Genomic DNA, 15,850 nt, shown 5'->3' with positions numbered 1-15,850 from the left:
TGGGTTTCAATGGAGAGAAAGTAATTCTTTTCTGGTCCTAGTCTTTATATGCCCCGGATTACACATAGGTTATTTGTTGATTTAAATTATAATTTGTAATGTCAAGAGCTTGACCGTTTATTGTGCAATTGTTCAGTTAAAGGCTGTAGAGAAAACACAATGAGAAAGACTACATGTCTCGTATGTGACGTCACGCTCCCTGCGACTGGCGTGGACAAGACCGACAATCTCCCCATCGGCATAACTGAAGCTCTCCACATTCCCCGACTTATAATAGTTTTCACCTCTTTCGATGCTTTTATCCTCCCCTTGGAAAAAAGCGGTGAAATGGAGCAGAGAGATCGCCATGTCTGTACCGGAGTTAAAGTGTGGGTGGTGACGTATATCATTCGCGTCGAGAGCAGCGAAGAGCTGTAGTTCACAAAGTTGCCTCACACAAAACCTAACATTATCAAACTTCTTCGCGATTATTATTATTTTTCTTTGCATGAAAAATTATAATTTAAATCCACAAACAACATGTGTATGTTGTCCACCTCCACCATCCACCTTTACGTACCAGCTGTGACGCAACTTCCGTGTTTGTAGAGAATGATGGCGATACCCATAACGGATCGACTACATTGACCAGGACTTGAATCGTTCTGCTGCTGAACGTCATTCCAGGGACATATCTCATGTAAGTATAACCGTGTCTGTCATAATCATCAATAACACACTGATCGTCCGCTGAGTGGTCGGCCATGGCCGCTGTAGTGCTGTCTTTCACGTGTTACTGTTAATGCTTCTCGGTTAAGCTGTCAGCCCCATGTGTAGCCGGCACAAGGTTACGGTGATCCTAAACTGTTAGCCATGCCTGCTTTTAATAAACAACACTGATCAATTAAGAAAATATATATAAATGATCAACACTCGTTCGATCGTTTCTCTTTCAGACCATGGCTCTGCAGAGAGTGTCCTTCAGACTCCGACAAACGGTAAGTTCAATGTCAGGTAATTTGTTTGGACAACCTCAGCTCTGGTTCATTGAATACGACTAGTTATTATTTGTGATGGGTGTTGAATATGTATAACTGGCAAGTGTTTAACTAGGTCAGATGCCCTATTCTTAAAGGCTTCATGATGATGCCCATACCTTGTTGTTTCCAATGTGATGTAACCACCAGTGTGTATTATTCAATACTGTTGTTAACAGGTAGCGTTTGCTCGGTCCATTCATACCAGTGGGTGTCGACATCTGCAGGAGGCATTGGCCGTAGAACCAGAGAGGAACCCCGAACCCTTCTCCATCTTCAGGACCCAGGAGAGCGATCCTGTAAGCGTCAACCATGTCTCTGAGACGTAAAGACCAATGCTTTCAAATGTAGAACGTGCACTTGATCACATGACTAAATTGAATGTGATTGTAATGGATTGTGATGGAATGATGCATCTGTAAGTGGGTATCGGTTCAGCTGACCTTGGTTTGTGTGTGTTGGCCTGTGGATCCAATGATTCTTGTTCTCTGGCAGGCTTGTCAGTTGGAGAACCATGTGGGTCAGTACTACACCCTTCCACCTGCCCACATTCAGACAGTGTTTCCTCATGGCCTACCTGCACGCTTCCAACTTCAGGTAGGGGTTATAGCATCTTTGATACTCAAGAATTGGTTCGTCTTTTGTTTTTAAGTTTCCTCGAGTCAATTTCATTTATAAAGCCTTGTATAGCCCTCAAGAGTTGGTCTCAAAGGGCTTAACAAGCCAGGTATTTATGAGACCGCCTAACCCTAGCCCCAAAGGGGGGCAGCAAGGGTTTGGTATTGTTGGCTAACAGGTCAGTTTGGATTAAATGAGAGCTGAGGAACACCCCTAGGAACCATATGAGAGGGAAGAGATGGATTTTGAGTTGGGGTTGCATAGACGGTCCCACCGATGAAGATTAACTTTTAGGAAACTTCTTGACAGCAAAGTATTTTATTTTATATTACATAATGAAGATACAGGCAGCGATTTACAAAGGATATATTCATTGAGATAATGGGTGTACATGATTCTTAGAGGGAAACTTTCAAATCGTGGGCAGTAACAACAAGATCAGAGAGTTTAGGATTGGCCATGGCTGAAGTCAGCCCTGGCGGGAAAGATCAAGGAAACTTTCAATACAATATCGGGGAAGTGGACTGCAAGGCTACAGGACAGTTAAAGAAATCGACACAATGAAGAAGGCAGTAGGCCCCAGTACCAGACTTTGTGGCCACAATGGTAATGAAAATGCAAACTTATCTTAACTCTTACCCTTTCAATTCGAGAGAGGAAGGGAGACATCTCTCGGTCAAAGGAGAATGTTTACAAATTCCTTTCAATTGACCCGTAATTATACAAAAAAGGTGTATATAATTTGTACATCATTTTATATTATAGTTATGATTCCTATTCCCACGACAGGCACTCAATATGAGCGCTCTCTGTCCCCTGCTGATCTTCGACCCCATTAAACGATATTTATCAAGCTCTTGTATCTGTGTGTAGATGAAGACCTTCAATGAAGGCTGCGTGATGGTGAGGCCGCCGGCCCTGGAAGTCATCTCCTACTTGAAGAGAGCCGACTACAGTAAACCCGCCCTGCGCTTCCTCTTTTGTATCCTTCAGACACAAAAACTCAGATGAGACGGTTCTAAAAGATTTTTTTTTTTAGTTTTCATCAGTTCTGGTGATCTTGTTTTAGTCCTTAAACGACTGGCTAGATGGAGTGAAAGGCAGTGGAAAGACAATGTCCCTCTGTCACACGGTTCACTACTGCTCTACACAAGGATGGCTGGTGGTTCATATACCTGACGGTGAGACACACACACACACACACACACACACACACACACACACACACACACACACACACACACACACACACACACACACACACACACACACACACACACACACACACACACACACACACACACACACACACGCACACAAACACTCATCATGTACCATTATAATAAGTAGTCAGTATTTACCTTAGTAGTAGATTAAGGGAATTTATTCTAATCGATGTAGCATCCCAACACATGGCAAAGATGCTTTATTTGAGTGTCCATTCCGATATCCTCATTTCAATTAGATGATCCATTAATAAATTGCATAAAAATAAGTAGATCAATTAGAAACCATGAATAACACATACAATACTAGACCTATATAGTATCCATGAGCATGAGCTTGGCATAAACTTACACAACATGTTTACTCATACAGCATACAGGTACATGCCAATATCTGACCCTCATTCATGCCTTTTCTTCCTACCTCCCATGCGCAGCCCACCTCTGGGTGAAGAACTGCAAGGAGCTGCTGCCCTCGTCGTACAACGGCTCTCGATTCGACCAGCCCCTCCAGGCCACCAACTGGCTCCGTAACTTCAGGGTCACCAACGAGCAGTTCCTCTCAAAGGTAACCACCTCACCACCAGATGGTGAGAGACTCAGTGTTGAGACTCCCTGGGGTGGTGCATTAACTCATGTTGCCCTCCAGATTCAGACCAGGCATCGCTACGTCTGGACCAAGAGGGAGTTCACAGAGGAGGGGCGGCCGTTAGGGGAGCTTGTGGATCAGGTGAGTCCTCCTAATTGGGTTGAGAAGAGGACGTATTCATACTCATATTATTCATGTATTTTAAATTGATCTCATTTGCGTCTCCCTTACAAACTACTTATAATGATTTATTATGCTCTGAAATGGCATATTTGGGAGTAAATCAAATGCATTAAAGAGAGAAAATAAAATGTATTATTACCTTTATCCTAATTTCCTGTTTTACCAAATTTAGGGGTTGTTCATCATGGGACATGGGAGTTTTAAGATGCTACGAGTGAGAGTTGTACTGTAAAACCACAGATAAACGTAAATACACCATAACCTAGGCTCTTCAAAATGTTGTTTTGCCGTGTCTCACTTGAGAAACACTGGAGGAGGTTGAAACACAACAATGTCTCCCCATATTGAAAAATAAGGTCACGATTAATTACTAAACGCTGACCAAAGACCATGACTACCAATCACATACTCAAGCTCCAATGTGTCATGAAATTGGAGACGGTCGATGCGATATGACATCATGATGTACAAGCCCTATATGCAAATCTTAAACGTGTTTATCGACATACGAATACTCTTGACATAATTACTCATTGCGTCAAAATAGCTCCCCTTTCACATTAATAGCACGGCGTGCGTGTTGTTTTGCAGGGCATTACCCGTGTGAAGAGCAGCAGTGACGTGGTGGGCGCAGTCATCAAGGAGCTGCGGCTGCAGAGCGGCCAGCCGGGGGGGTGCTTCAGGATGGCCGTGGCTGTAGACGGGCTCAACGCCCTCTGGGGAAGATCCACCATCAAGAAGGAGGATAAGAGCCCTGTACGGTTACTTGAGAGAGAGAGAGAGGGAGAGGGAGGCATAGGGGGTGGGCAGAGTAGTGCACTGTGGGGGTGTCCCAGAATGGGGGTGTTTCACTCTCAGACAAAAAGGTTCTGGGTTTGATTCTCCCATATCCGTAGCCTAGTTGTAAGATGTCTTACCAACCCTTACCTGCTCCTTAACGACATGCTATACGATTAAGTCACTAAACACTGGTAAATAGCAAATGGTGGAAAATAAGCTTTTTAGGCTCCAAAGATTAGTTTATTTCCACTGGCTTTTCTGTGATATTGGATGTGTTTATCTTTGTCTCAGGTATCTATAGAGGAACTGACTTTGATGCATAACCTGAGGAAGCTGGTGAAAAATGACTGGGTGAGGAATCCAAATGACAACATGGATGTTTGTTATGATTATAATTTTTTCTATCTTTCACCTCATTTCTAATAATTTCTTTCGGTCTGCCCCGTCACAGTGTGGAGGAGCCATCATCACTGCCCTGTCCCAGACCGGGTCGCTCTACACCCCTAAAACCGCCTACCTGCCTCATGTTCTGCTGGGAGAGGTCAGTAAACCCAACAGCCCCTCACCCCCCTCCCATAAACTCTGACCCAAATGTATCATATCATTGAGTCAGTAGCTCAGATGGTAAAGCTGTGTCTGTGTTTGCTTATACTGAGTTTACATCAATGGTTTTTAAGCGAAGCACCTTTGCATATGATAAATAAATAAAAACGCGATGCATGCGCTCCATCTAGGCTTCCCAGGACATTAACTTCCCATCTGCCCATGCGTTGTTGTGTTGCTCCCCAGGAGGGCTTTGACAGAATGGATCCATTTGTCCCGGTGACCGTCTCCAATTACAGTGAGAAGGAGTTTGAGAGCTGCTACCTGTACTACCAGGACCGCCAGTGGCTGCAGCACCCACAAAGTAGGCCACACTGTTGGGAATGGTTTCATCTATTTTTACATTACACGGCACATTACATGACATCGTTTTCTACCGTGCACTCAGAGCCGGCCCTCCCTATACGCAAACTAGGCGACCACTTAGGGCCCCCGACCGCCAGGGGGCCCCCCAAGAGTATCTATAATTATTTTTATTTTTTATCTATTTTGAATGCACAAAGCAATTTACTGAAGAAAGGAAACATTATAAACATACAGCTCATTAGTTTGAGAAAGAGAATAATTTGGACTGGGTGTCTGTCCCATAGACCCCCAGGTGTACAGGGCCGGCCCTGTGTGTGCTCAACCCCTTGTTGTTGTTGTAATCCCCAGGTAGGACCGAGGAGGGGAAGAAGGAACTGGTGTTCATGAGCAACAGAAATCCGTCTGCGTTGGAGAGGCTCTGTGCTTTCCTCTGAAGACACTTCCTAAACATGATCATAACGACATGCATGTGTCAGGTCCCTCCATCAATGTCGTTCCCTGTACATTTTGTTGAATGTTTTGTTATAAAATGTTATAAATAAATAATAAAAAAGGTAAACATGCATTTGTGTTTTTGAAGGCGGTTATTTGTCAGTGGCACATTACAACCATCCAACCTATAATCGAATACACTACCATATAATATTCCATGATGCAAAGCATGAAAAATAAGGGGGTTGCCTATGATAAGAAACCATCTTGGAGAAGTGGATCAGATATCATGGAACAAGTTAAAATACACTCCAGCTCCCCCTGGAGGTGGACGAAAATCGTGCAGTTGATCACGTGTCGTTACTGGAGATCACCTGATCGGATTCTCCACCTCCAGCACAACTCTGGCAAAAACAAATCAAGAGAAACCAACGAGAGAAACTCCCAAAAGCATGTGAATGTATGCGTTCAAAGTAATTGAAGGGCAAGTCTCGAATTTTAGTGGGCAGGTTGGACCTCTGTTGGAGGATGAAACGTGTGAGTCTGCAACAAGATCGTCTGCACTTCATTGGATAACTGAGCTGACGCAGGAAGAGATGTGAAGTCAGTTCTACTTTATAGTCAGACTGTAATTAGGAGCTCACTGCGAACCCTTCGTTGTAGACACAATGTCTCTGTTAGAAAGAGACATTTTGATTATGGTACTCATGACCGCATTTACGCTTTCCTCAGGTAAGCCAGCACTATTTGACTCATCATATTTGTCAATTAACATTTCTTAGGTAGGATTGATATTTGAATCGATACAAATGTGTTTGTATTTGTCCAGGAGATAATAAGTGTCTGCCCAGAGACTTTGGCCATGGCTCTGTGGTGTGCGAGTGTAATTCCACATACTGTGACACCGTGGGGCCGTTGATTGTGCCCTCACTGGGCCAGTTCACCGCCTACCTGAGCAGCAAGGCGGGCAGCAGGCTGGAACAGGTCCATGGCCAAGTCATCAAGAATAGCACTGCAGTGGGTGAGTAGCAGATGGGAGGGTGAATAGGGTACAGCCTCTTCTATACCGCCAATGGTCATAACAAGTGGCTTGAACTAATAACCCACAAGACAATCAATATCGTTAGGTTAAACAGTTGTGGATACAAGAATTTCTTGACAATGAACCACTTCCACTGATGGAATTTATTGTGCATATGACATGAAACTTGCCGTATCTGCACTGTACACCTTGACTTAAACCTATGTTCCTATGTCTTCCAGGTCTCAGGCTAACTATCGTTCCTTTCCAGAAGTATCAGGAGGTCCGGGGCTTTGGAGGGGCCATGACGGATGCCGCTGCTGTGAACATTCTGTCCCTCTCCCCCGCCACCCAGGACCAGCTCCTGGGCCAGTACTTCTCCCCTGACGGTGGGTCAAGAGAACACATGATCCTTACATCTATGCGTGTCCCATCGATATAATGGCTCAATAGTCATTGTTCATGGTATGTGTTCTGTAGGTATTGGCTACACTGTTGTGCGGGTGCCCATGGCCAGCTGTGACTTCTCCCTCCGTCTGTACACGTACGCAGACACACCTGGAGACTACGGTCTGGAGAACTTCACTCTAGCCCCAGAAGATACCAACATGAAGGTTCCTCACTCGTTCATTCACTCGTGCACTCACTCACTCTCCATCTCTCTCTTACACACACACACACACACACACACACACACACACACACACACACACACACACACACACACACACACACACACACACACACACACACACACACACACACACACACACACACACACACACACACACACACACACACACTACTCCTGCAGCACCCGTCTCACCTGTAGTCTCTCTCTGTCCAGATCCCCCTGCTGCAGCGGGCTCAGGCCATGTCCCCCCAGCCCCTGGCCCTGCTGGCCAGCGCCTGGAGCGCCCCCGCCTGGCTGAAGACCAACGGTGCACTGACGGGGAAGGGGTCCCTCAAAGGGCGGCCGGGGGGCAAGGAGCACAAGACCTGGGCTCAGTACTACGTTAGGTAACAACATGCAGACGTGAATATATGTTGCTGGACCCCAGTAAGACAAGACATAACAAGATGCAAGAGGACCGGATGACGTGTGTGTCTCCTCCTGTAGGTTCCTGGAAGAGTATGCTAAGCACAATCTGTCGTTCTGGGCCTTGACCACTGGGAATGAGCCCTCTGCTGGACAGATGACAAACTACAGGTCATCCACTGCAGTTTTTTGCAACCGCTCAACTTCAATGACCATAGGTATCTACCCGGTCTCTAGAGTAAGAGAAGGACTGATGTGTTCATGGTTATGTGTCCCTACAGTTTCCAGGCCATGGGCTTCACGGCGGAGGAGCAGAGAGACTGGGTGGCTATGGACCTGGGCCCTGCTGTCATGGCTTCCATTCACCCCCACACACACATCCTCATTCTGGACGACAACCGGCTGTTGCTGCCCCACTGGGCTAAAGTGGTGAGACCACCAGACACAGTCTAACAGGGCAGAGCAGCATAGAGCTGCTGCCTGCTGCAACTAATCAATTCTTTTTACCATAGCCCTTAATTGGCAGCCAAGAAAAACTTTAGTATTCATTGTATAATCTAAAGCAGAACATTCCTGACGCTCTCAGCTGCAACTGTTTGGTATTTGTGCCTGATAAATGTTTAACAGTACTGATCATTTCAGTAAATGGATTAGTCAACAGTAGATTTATTTAAAATTTCCGATTTATGATGTAAAAATACCAGACATTCGCTGATTAGTTTCAGAGACATTTAAATGCCCCTGTTTCCCCCCAGGTCCTCAGTGACGTTGAGGCAGGGCGCTACATACACGGCGTGGCGGTCCACTGGTACCTGGACAGCCTCGTCCCCGCAGAGATAAGCCTGGGCACCACCCACCACCTCTTCCCAGAGTACTACCTGTTCGGCACGGAGGCCTGCGCCGGCTGGAGCCCGGTGGACAGAGGGGTGAAGCTGGGCAGCTGGGAGAGGGCGGAGCAGTATGCCGCTAGCATCCTCCAGGTAGGCGGCCTCAGTGGCCTCCCACTCTGGCTCCAGTTACCCGTGTTGGACGGCCCTGTTTAGCTGTTGAGGAGCGGACCGTATCAAAAGCGATTTTTGAAGTCAGATATGGGTCATAAAAGAGCAGGTAGAGGTTAGGGATCTTGTTGGAGAATGCTGAATGGAGTTGGAACCTACCCAATACCTTGAACAACATACCCAAACAACTACACTACCCTGCCCTGAGAGTATAAGTAAAATATTGGTGTGAAAAATATATGACACACTCTTCCGAATGCTTTCCACAGCCAAGGAGGGCACATTGTTACCTTGTCTGCCTTCATTTGGTTCAGCAGTTTGAATGGCATCACAAGGGATTTAGTGTGCGTGTGCCATCCCCATAGGACATGGGAAACCGCACGCTGGGCCCTTCCCTGTGCCTGGTGTGATTGTTCTCTGTGTGGTTGACCTCAAGGACCTTAACCACTATGTGGTCGGCTGGACCGACTGGAACCTTGCCTTGGACCCGGGCGGTGGACCAAACTGGGTCAATAACTTTGTGGATAGTCCCATCATAGTGAACCAAAAACAAGATGTGTTCTACAAGCAGCCGTCCTTCTACAGTATGGCTCACTTCAGGTAACACCCAACTACTGTTATGTGTTGTATGAGATGGGAGGAGTAGTGGACCTCTAGTGTTTAGTGATGCATATTTTCTAGTCTGCTCATCTAGGGCAACTTTAATTTCTTACGCCTTGAATTGTCCATGATTATAATTCCTTCATAACATGTTATTTCTGTGGTCCATAGTAAGTTCCTGCTCAAGGGGTCTCGCAGAGTAGGCTTGTCCGCCAGTAAAGAGACCACCCTTGAGTTCTCGGCCTTCATCAGACCAGATGGCTCTGTGGTGCTGATCATACTGAACCGGTAGGGGTCGGGGATATGTGGTCGATAACCCTAACCCTAGAAACTGATGTGAGAATCAGGATTGTGTGTGTCTTTGTGTTATAGGTCAGCATTGGAGGTGCAGTTTGAGGTGTGGGACCATTCGGTGGGCTTCATTCCCTCTACAGCGCCCCCTAGATCTTTGCTGACACTCGCCTGGAACACACACTGACATGACACCCACACAAACACAACCTGATGAACACACACTGACATGACTACCATGCAAACAAAACCTGATGCACACAAAACACACACACTGACAAAACACCCACACAAACACAAACTGATGTACACACAACACACACACTGACATGAGTCCCCCACACAAACACAACACACAAACTGACAAGACACCCACGCAAACACAAACTGATGTACACAAAACACACACACTGACAAGACACCCCCACAAACACAACCTGATGTACACACAATAAACACACTGACAAGCCCACTGTACTTAACATCACATGTTTAACATGTCAACTGTTCAACTTGCCTGCAACCACAAGGGATGCACAGACACTGGACTACGGTGTAAAGGGCATCAAGAGGACATAGGTTTGGTTTTGCCACAAATAAATACCAAAAATGTAAGCCTAATCTCAGCTATCTTAAAAAGGTTGCAGCTCTAATGAATACTTGAAATTAAGACATTGGAAAAAACCTGCTGACTTTGAATAAACTGAAGGGTAGACAGTGAAAACTGAATGCAAACCCATTAGGATTGTTCTAGGGTTTTGGATACAAGGCATACTAATGGTACGCATTGGTACTAATGTTTTAATCAAAACTGTAAAGTGTGCCTGCAGCCAGACACTCTATTATTTTTATAATGTACATCATTTGCACTGTTCATACACGTGTTCATGTTTTGTTGAGAAAACAATGGGAACTGATTTGTCAATAATGTAATTACCTATTGCATGGAAAATTGCCCATTTATTTATAGGAGTAGTGATGGAAATGAATGGGGTCTGTTCTAAAGGATCCATCAAAGCTGCTGCCCATTTGGTGTTGTCAAACATTAATAACGCAGACAGCAGGATGTAGACTAAATGGATGTAGACTCTGAGTCCCTCACCATCTTCCAGTCCCGCCTCAAGACTCATCTCTTCTCTTCTCCTCTGCCTACCCCACTCACTATCCCTAGCCCCTAGCCCCATCAACTTTTTAGTTTTTCTTGTTTATCTATTTTTGTGCCCCTATGTAAAGCGCTTTGAGTACGTGAAAAGCGCTATATAAATTGAATCTATTATTATTATTATTATTAAATCTGAAAATACAGGTTGTTTCAAGGGTTGATTACACGCATAAAATCGGATGAATGTACAGGAAGTACTGCAGCCAAATACAACATTTGTTCCAATTTATTATAACATCATACACATTTTTTCATATATATAATATACATATTTTGATAATCAGATTTCACTTTTTTTTTTTCATTCGCCGTGTTTATTCATTTCAAACCATAAATTGGACTAAAAGTATTTACATAAAAAAGTGATAAAAATGTGAAAGAAAAGACAAGTTGTTAACCAATTAATAAAATGATGAGCAGAGATGACTTCTTTTTTTATATAATATATACAGCAGAACAAACGCCTGGATGTTAATGACAGACAAAACAAAACAGGGTTTACTCTTTATCTGGAAGACCCTGGGCCCGTCTTCTCCTTAAAAAAACCTTTAAGTCTTTCAGATGTCACCAAAGACAAGACCATACCTTTACCCTAATACACCCTTCACAACCTCTGTCGGTGGCCCTCCGTAAAGCCATTATTTTCCATATTTTTCTTGGAGGAAAACAGATAAACCAATGCAAAAGGGTTGTGTCTGATGTAGAACATAAGACTTTAGGAGACAACTTCAGCAGAGTGTAGGCTGAGCGCAGAAGAGAGACAAAACATGTGGAATACAGAGAGAGCTTCCATGACAGTGTATTACAGCAGTGCAATTTTCAGGCTGGAAAAATAAAACATACGGTATGGTGAGAGGACACAGAGGAATCAACTTAGTTTTCTCTCTGGAAATCGACAGCGAGATATACTGCACCTGGGCTGGTCGTCGAGGTCAGTATGAGAGGAAAACATGTAGCACAGCGCGTGTGTCCAGAGTACATGGTTATAGGAATATGTCAAGGAAAAACCAAAGCAAATGTTTATTTTTTGTAGTAGTGATGAAGGGGAGAGGAGAAGAAATGGGTACTTCTGTGAACATAGATGGGGGGGAAGAAGGGAATGTGTGCGACTCAGAAGGACCATCTCTCCTGCGTTCTCGAGTCCGTGGCGAGGGAGGGGGACTCTGGGGGAGGCTGGCTAGTGCTGTCCTCTCCATTCAAGCCCTTCCTGCACACTGGACACGTGTCATGCTGTCAGGGAAGGAGAGGAGAGCATTGAAAACACCTCAAGTTAGTTTTTCTCAAATTGTACCTGGAACTCCAGTTAACCAACACATGGAGCTTACTGAGCCCTTTTAACATTACCTATGCAGTAGCAACAAACTGACTAGATGGCAACATAATACAGAGAGCTTACTCTAGTTGGATTTTTGCTTTGACTTACAAAATGTATCGATGCTGTGGACGACCCTATACATATTTTCTTCCAATTCTTCCCAGCAATCCGATGCTTTTAAGCCATTAACTTGCCAAATACAGCACATTCCAGCACAACACTGCGACAGCCCTTTCCTAAGGTCATAAGGTGTTGTCCAAGGCTCTTACCATTTCCAACCAGGGAACTATACAGTCTGAATGGAAGCAGTGATTACAGGGTAGCTGTCTGACAGGCTCCCCGACTGAGAAGTCCTCTTTGCAAACAGGACATTCCATACTGCAGTCTGCACACACACAAAACAGTGGGACAGGACATTAATAAGCATCACGTAGACATTATGGAGTTAATGCTCAACTAAAGGCAGCGGCTATGTAATGTATGGCCAATTACAGAATTAATATTGTGATTTATAGTCCTGGTGTGTCATCAGACATGTATGTCCTGATCAGCCATCGATCGATTCAACCAGTGGTTCATTCCAATATCGTGACTGACCCCAGAAATAAATAGTAATAAGACACCGTCAGTTGACAAAATTGTGGGCTACGTGGGCAGGAGGCAATGCAAGACCATGCAGAAGTCTGAGGACATCCTAGTGAGTCAGATAGCACCTGCCCCGCAAGGTCTCATTGCTGATGGTGCTGTACAGAGAAATAGGACACATTTTGAGGAGCCTAGCTGGCAAAAACGATTGAGGAAAAAGAGTTGTGACAGGTATATATATATTCATAGAAATGGTGTTCATAATATAACTGATTCCTGTGCTAGTTCATATTGGTAGTTTAATAGTCTCTATTGCACAATTAATATGTTTACATGTTGTCGTTTTATATCCACTGATAGAATGAGAACTGAAGGAGATACAAGGTACGCATACAGGGAATGAGAGCACACTGAACCCATCAAGGTCAGCATTCAGTCCGTTCTAATCCTGTGTCTGAATGGAGACGGCATGGGGCTGACCTGCTTGTTCCTGAGAGACGTGGACGGTGGGGAGGGAGGAGATCTTGTCCTTCTCTGCTGGAGGCGGACCCGTGTTTTCAAACTGTCCCAACAGCTGCACGCACGTCATGAAATAAAAGCGCTGTTAACATTTCAAATCCATCAAAAGAAAAATATGCCACTGATAAGAAAAAACTGATGTGGGCATTGTGTCTACCTGCGTTATTACGGCGTCTAGTCCTCCCTGTCCCCAGGCATAGTCCCCCGGGTTAGAGTGCAGCATCCCTGTCCTGGAAGAACAGTGTAATAATCAACATATAGCAGAAGGCTAGGACTGTCACATGATTTACCATTAGCTACCACTAGCAATAGCTAATTGGATTCCAAGAACAGTTTGGACATACCATGATATAGGGGGTGAACCGGCGACTCCAGAGTTGACAAACAGACCCGCCAGAAACTGTTGTACAATCCTAAATATTAAAGAACAAGCATTAAGGGGAGCCACAAGAGCTGATGACAGGGTGGAGGCGGGTGTTTGAGGCGTGAGGCTGACTCACCCTTCCACCGCAGGAGACCGGTCTGGTCTGCTGCTGCCTCTGGACCGGTACCTCCGCTGGCTGTGCAGGCGAGGGGGACGCCCCGGCCCCCAGTGTTCCCCAGACCCAAACGGACCCCCGATGGGACCCCCTAGACCCGCTGGAACCGAACCCCCGATGGGCCCCCCTCCGAGCCCGCCTAGCCCGCTGAGACCACCCAGACCCCCTCCAGGGACCCTGGGCTCGGAATCTGGGCTGTCGCCATCCGTTGTGAAAGGCCGGTCCACAAACAGCAGGTGCCATAACTAAAGAGGTGGAGATGGACAAAAGGAGAGCAGAAGAGCAGAAATGTAATGAACAAAGGAAGATGACAAGGGGATACTGGGAAAATGGACTTGAGAAGAAGAAGTTGCAATGCCACACAATTCATATCCAAGAATCCTCCTTTCTGTTCTAAATGGGCCAGCCTGACATTCTCCCAATGGAGTCCTGAAGCACAACACATACCTCTGCAAACTGTGTGGCTGTGTCATCGATTCCAATAGCGCCACCCTCCAGGAGACTGAGGGACATGACAAACAAGGGGACAAAACACATCATTAGCAACATGCACTGAGCACTCTACCTTATCCTACCTATAACAGTGAAAGATGCATTCAAGGACAGTGTTGAGCAGAATCTGACACAAGCTCAGACCACACAAACAAGCATGAGGCGAGGCACCAAATAAATAACACTTTTGTATAAATCCAACACTAATTGTTCACCAATAGATCAATGAAAATGAAAATATGAAAATAATACCTGGAGTCTTCTGTTACTTCCTCTATGAATCCCGAGTCACATCTTGGACAAATATATTCCTAGAAAGTCAAAAAAATATATATTTTAAGTGGTTGGTGGACATAAAAAAGGTATAATGCAAGCATAAAAACATAACAACCATAACATACTTTGTCAACACAAAGTCTATATCACTGATATCCATGTTATTTGTATACGGACATGGACCCAAGCAGGATACGTTTTGCTTTATTTTATTTTAAACAGCATGCTATGACCAAAACCATGGCAGGCCAGTGTAGCTTTGGCATGGATATAAAAATAGCAGGGAAACTCCGACAGTTCGAAACGTACCTTCTGGGAAGGAAAGTAAAACCAAACTGGCCTACAGTAAACACACAATACAGTGGGAAATAATCTATATTGGAGGAGGGCAACTGTCTACTACTAAGTATACAAATTAGAGTGTGGATGTAAGGGATTGACAAGGTTAATTTAAAGCCTTTTGATGTTGCTTTCGTTATTGGAACGAAACAAAGCATGAAGCAAGCACATACCAACTCATGACGACTTGAGTGTTACCAAAGGAAAGAGCCCAAGAAGCAGAGGATCGCAGAAGGGCACCCTTGACGGACACATTACGCTGTTTTAAAGGCAATACAACGACACATCTCCACTGTTTGTTTGGTTGTTTGCAGAACACAACATCGACCAGATTGAGTGCCATCAACACCAGCCCTTGTCCCGGGTCCTAGCACTGTACAATGAAAATAACGACCACCGCCGAGGACCCAGCGTCGGCTATGAACAACGGGACGACCCCGGCAACGTCTCAGTGTTTAGGAAAACAAACGAGAGCCCCGGAGAACGATCCTGAGGACCGAGGGCCACAGCTCCTGACCGAGGGCCACAGCTAGCTGGCTACCGAGCAGCGAGCTAGCAGCTGATACTGTGGTTATTCCTACATCATGTCATCTATGAAAAGGTAAAGTATTAATAATGACTCAATAAGAGAGACAAAGGGGCAGCCTTACCGGGAGCTTGGGGCTCACTTCTCCCTTACAACAGTGACAGAAGAACCGATGAGGGGGTAGAGCCGCAGCCTCCGCCATCTTCCCCTAAATAGCACAAACACTGACGTCGGTCCTCCAGCGATATGAAGACAGCGCTCGGACGGCAGCCCGGCATGCACCGCGGCGGTCATATGAGAGAGCAGGAGAAGAAGGGCGGAAGTGTTGTGTTGCGTTCAGGTTGCGTTGCGTCGTGGCGGAAGCCCGGCAAGCACCGCGGCGGTCATATGAGAGA

At 45.4% G+C, this 15,850-nt stretch overlaps 3 protein-coding genes across 4 annotated transcripts; 2 read left to right on the top strand and 1 right to left on the bottom strand.

The window, feature by feature from the left end:
- Positions 1-426: 426 nt before the first annotated feature.
- On the top strand, positions 427-5,924 carry dap3 (death associated protein 3). The gene is made up of 13 exons (XM_056602709.1): positions 427-679; positions 936-977; positions 1,196-1,315; positions 1,512-1,613; positions 2,508-2,616; positions 2,723-2,815; positions 3,298-3,428; positions 3,510-3,590; positions 4,224-4,388; positions 4,704-4,763; positions 4,864-4,953; positions 5,202-5,319; positions 5,670-5,924. Exons 2-13 carry the CDS (start codon positions 939-941, stop codon positions 5,753-5,755), a joined length of 1,194 nt encoding a protein of 397 aa, XP_056458684.1. The 5' UTR covers positions 427-679; positions 936-938; the 3' UTR covers positions 5,756-5,924.
- A 174-nt stretch (positions 5,925-6,098) lies between these two features.
- On the top strand, positions 6,099-12,420 carry gba (glucosidase, beta, acid). Of its 2 annotated transcripts, none has more exons than XM_056602708.1 (11): positions 6,099-6,485; positions 6,583-6,774; positions 7,046-7,163; positions 7,255-7,388; positions 7,622-7,794; positions 7,895-7,984; positions 8,095-8,242; positions 8,569-8,793; positions 9,248-9,411; positions 9,583-9,699; positions 9,784-12,420. In XM_056602708.1, exons 2-11 carry the CDS (start codon positions 6,742-6,744, stop codon positions 9,887-9,889), a joined length of 1,308 nt encoding a protein of 435 aa, XP_056458683.1. In that variant the 5' UTR covers positions 6,099-6,485; positions 6,583-6,741; the 3' UTR covers positions 9,890-12,420. The 2 variants fall into 2 exon arrangements, with proteins under 2 accessions (XP_056458683.1, XP_056458682.1); XM_056602707.1 differs by having other exon boundaries at positions 7,017-7,163; positions 9,784-12,412.
- rnf115a (ring finger protein 115a) lies at positions 10,987-15,732 on the bottom strand. The gene is made up of 9 exons (XM_056602710.1): positions 15,580-15,732; positions 14,567-14,625; positions 14,270-14,324; positions 13,784-14,067; positions 13,628-13,696; positions 13,441-13,513; positions 13,245-13,338; positions 12,449-12,564; positions 10,987-12,094 (listed from the first exon to the last, which is right to left on the bottom strand). Exons 1-9 carry the CDS (start codon positions 15,655-15,657, stop codon positions 11,975-11,977), a joined length of 948 nt encoding a protein of 315 aa, XP_056458685.1. The 5' UTR covers positions 15,658-15,732; the 3' UTR covers positions 10,987-11,974.
- Positions 15,733-15,850: the final 118 nt, after the last annotated feature.

This window comes from Gadus chalcogrammus, chromosome 11 (assembly GCF_026213295.1).
Source record: "Gadus chalcogrammus isolate NIFS_2021 chromosome 11, NIFS_Gcha_1.0, whole genome shotgun sequence".
Lineage (NCBI taxonomy): Eukaryota > Metazoa > Chordata > Actinopteri > Gadiformes > Gadidae > Gadus > Gadus chalcogrammus.
Note: the sequence above shows the minus strand (reverse complement) of the source record. Positions and strands in the feature narration are given on the sequence as shown.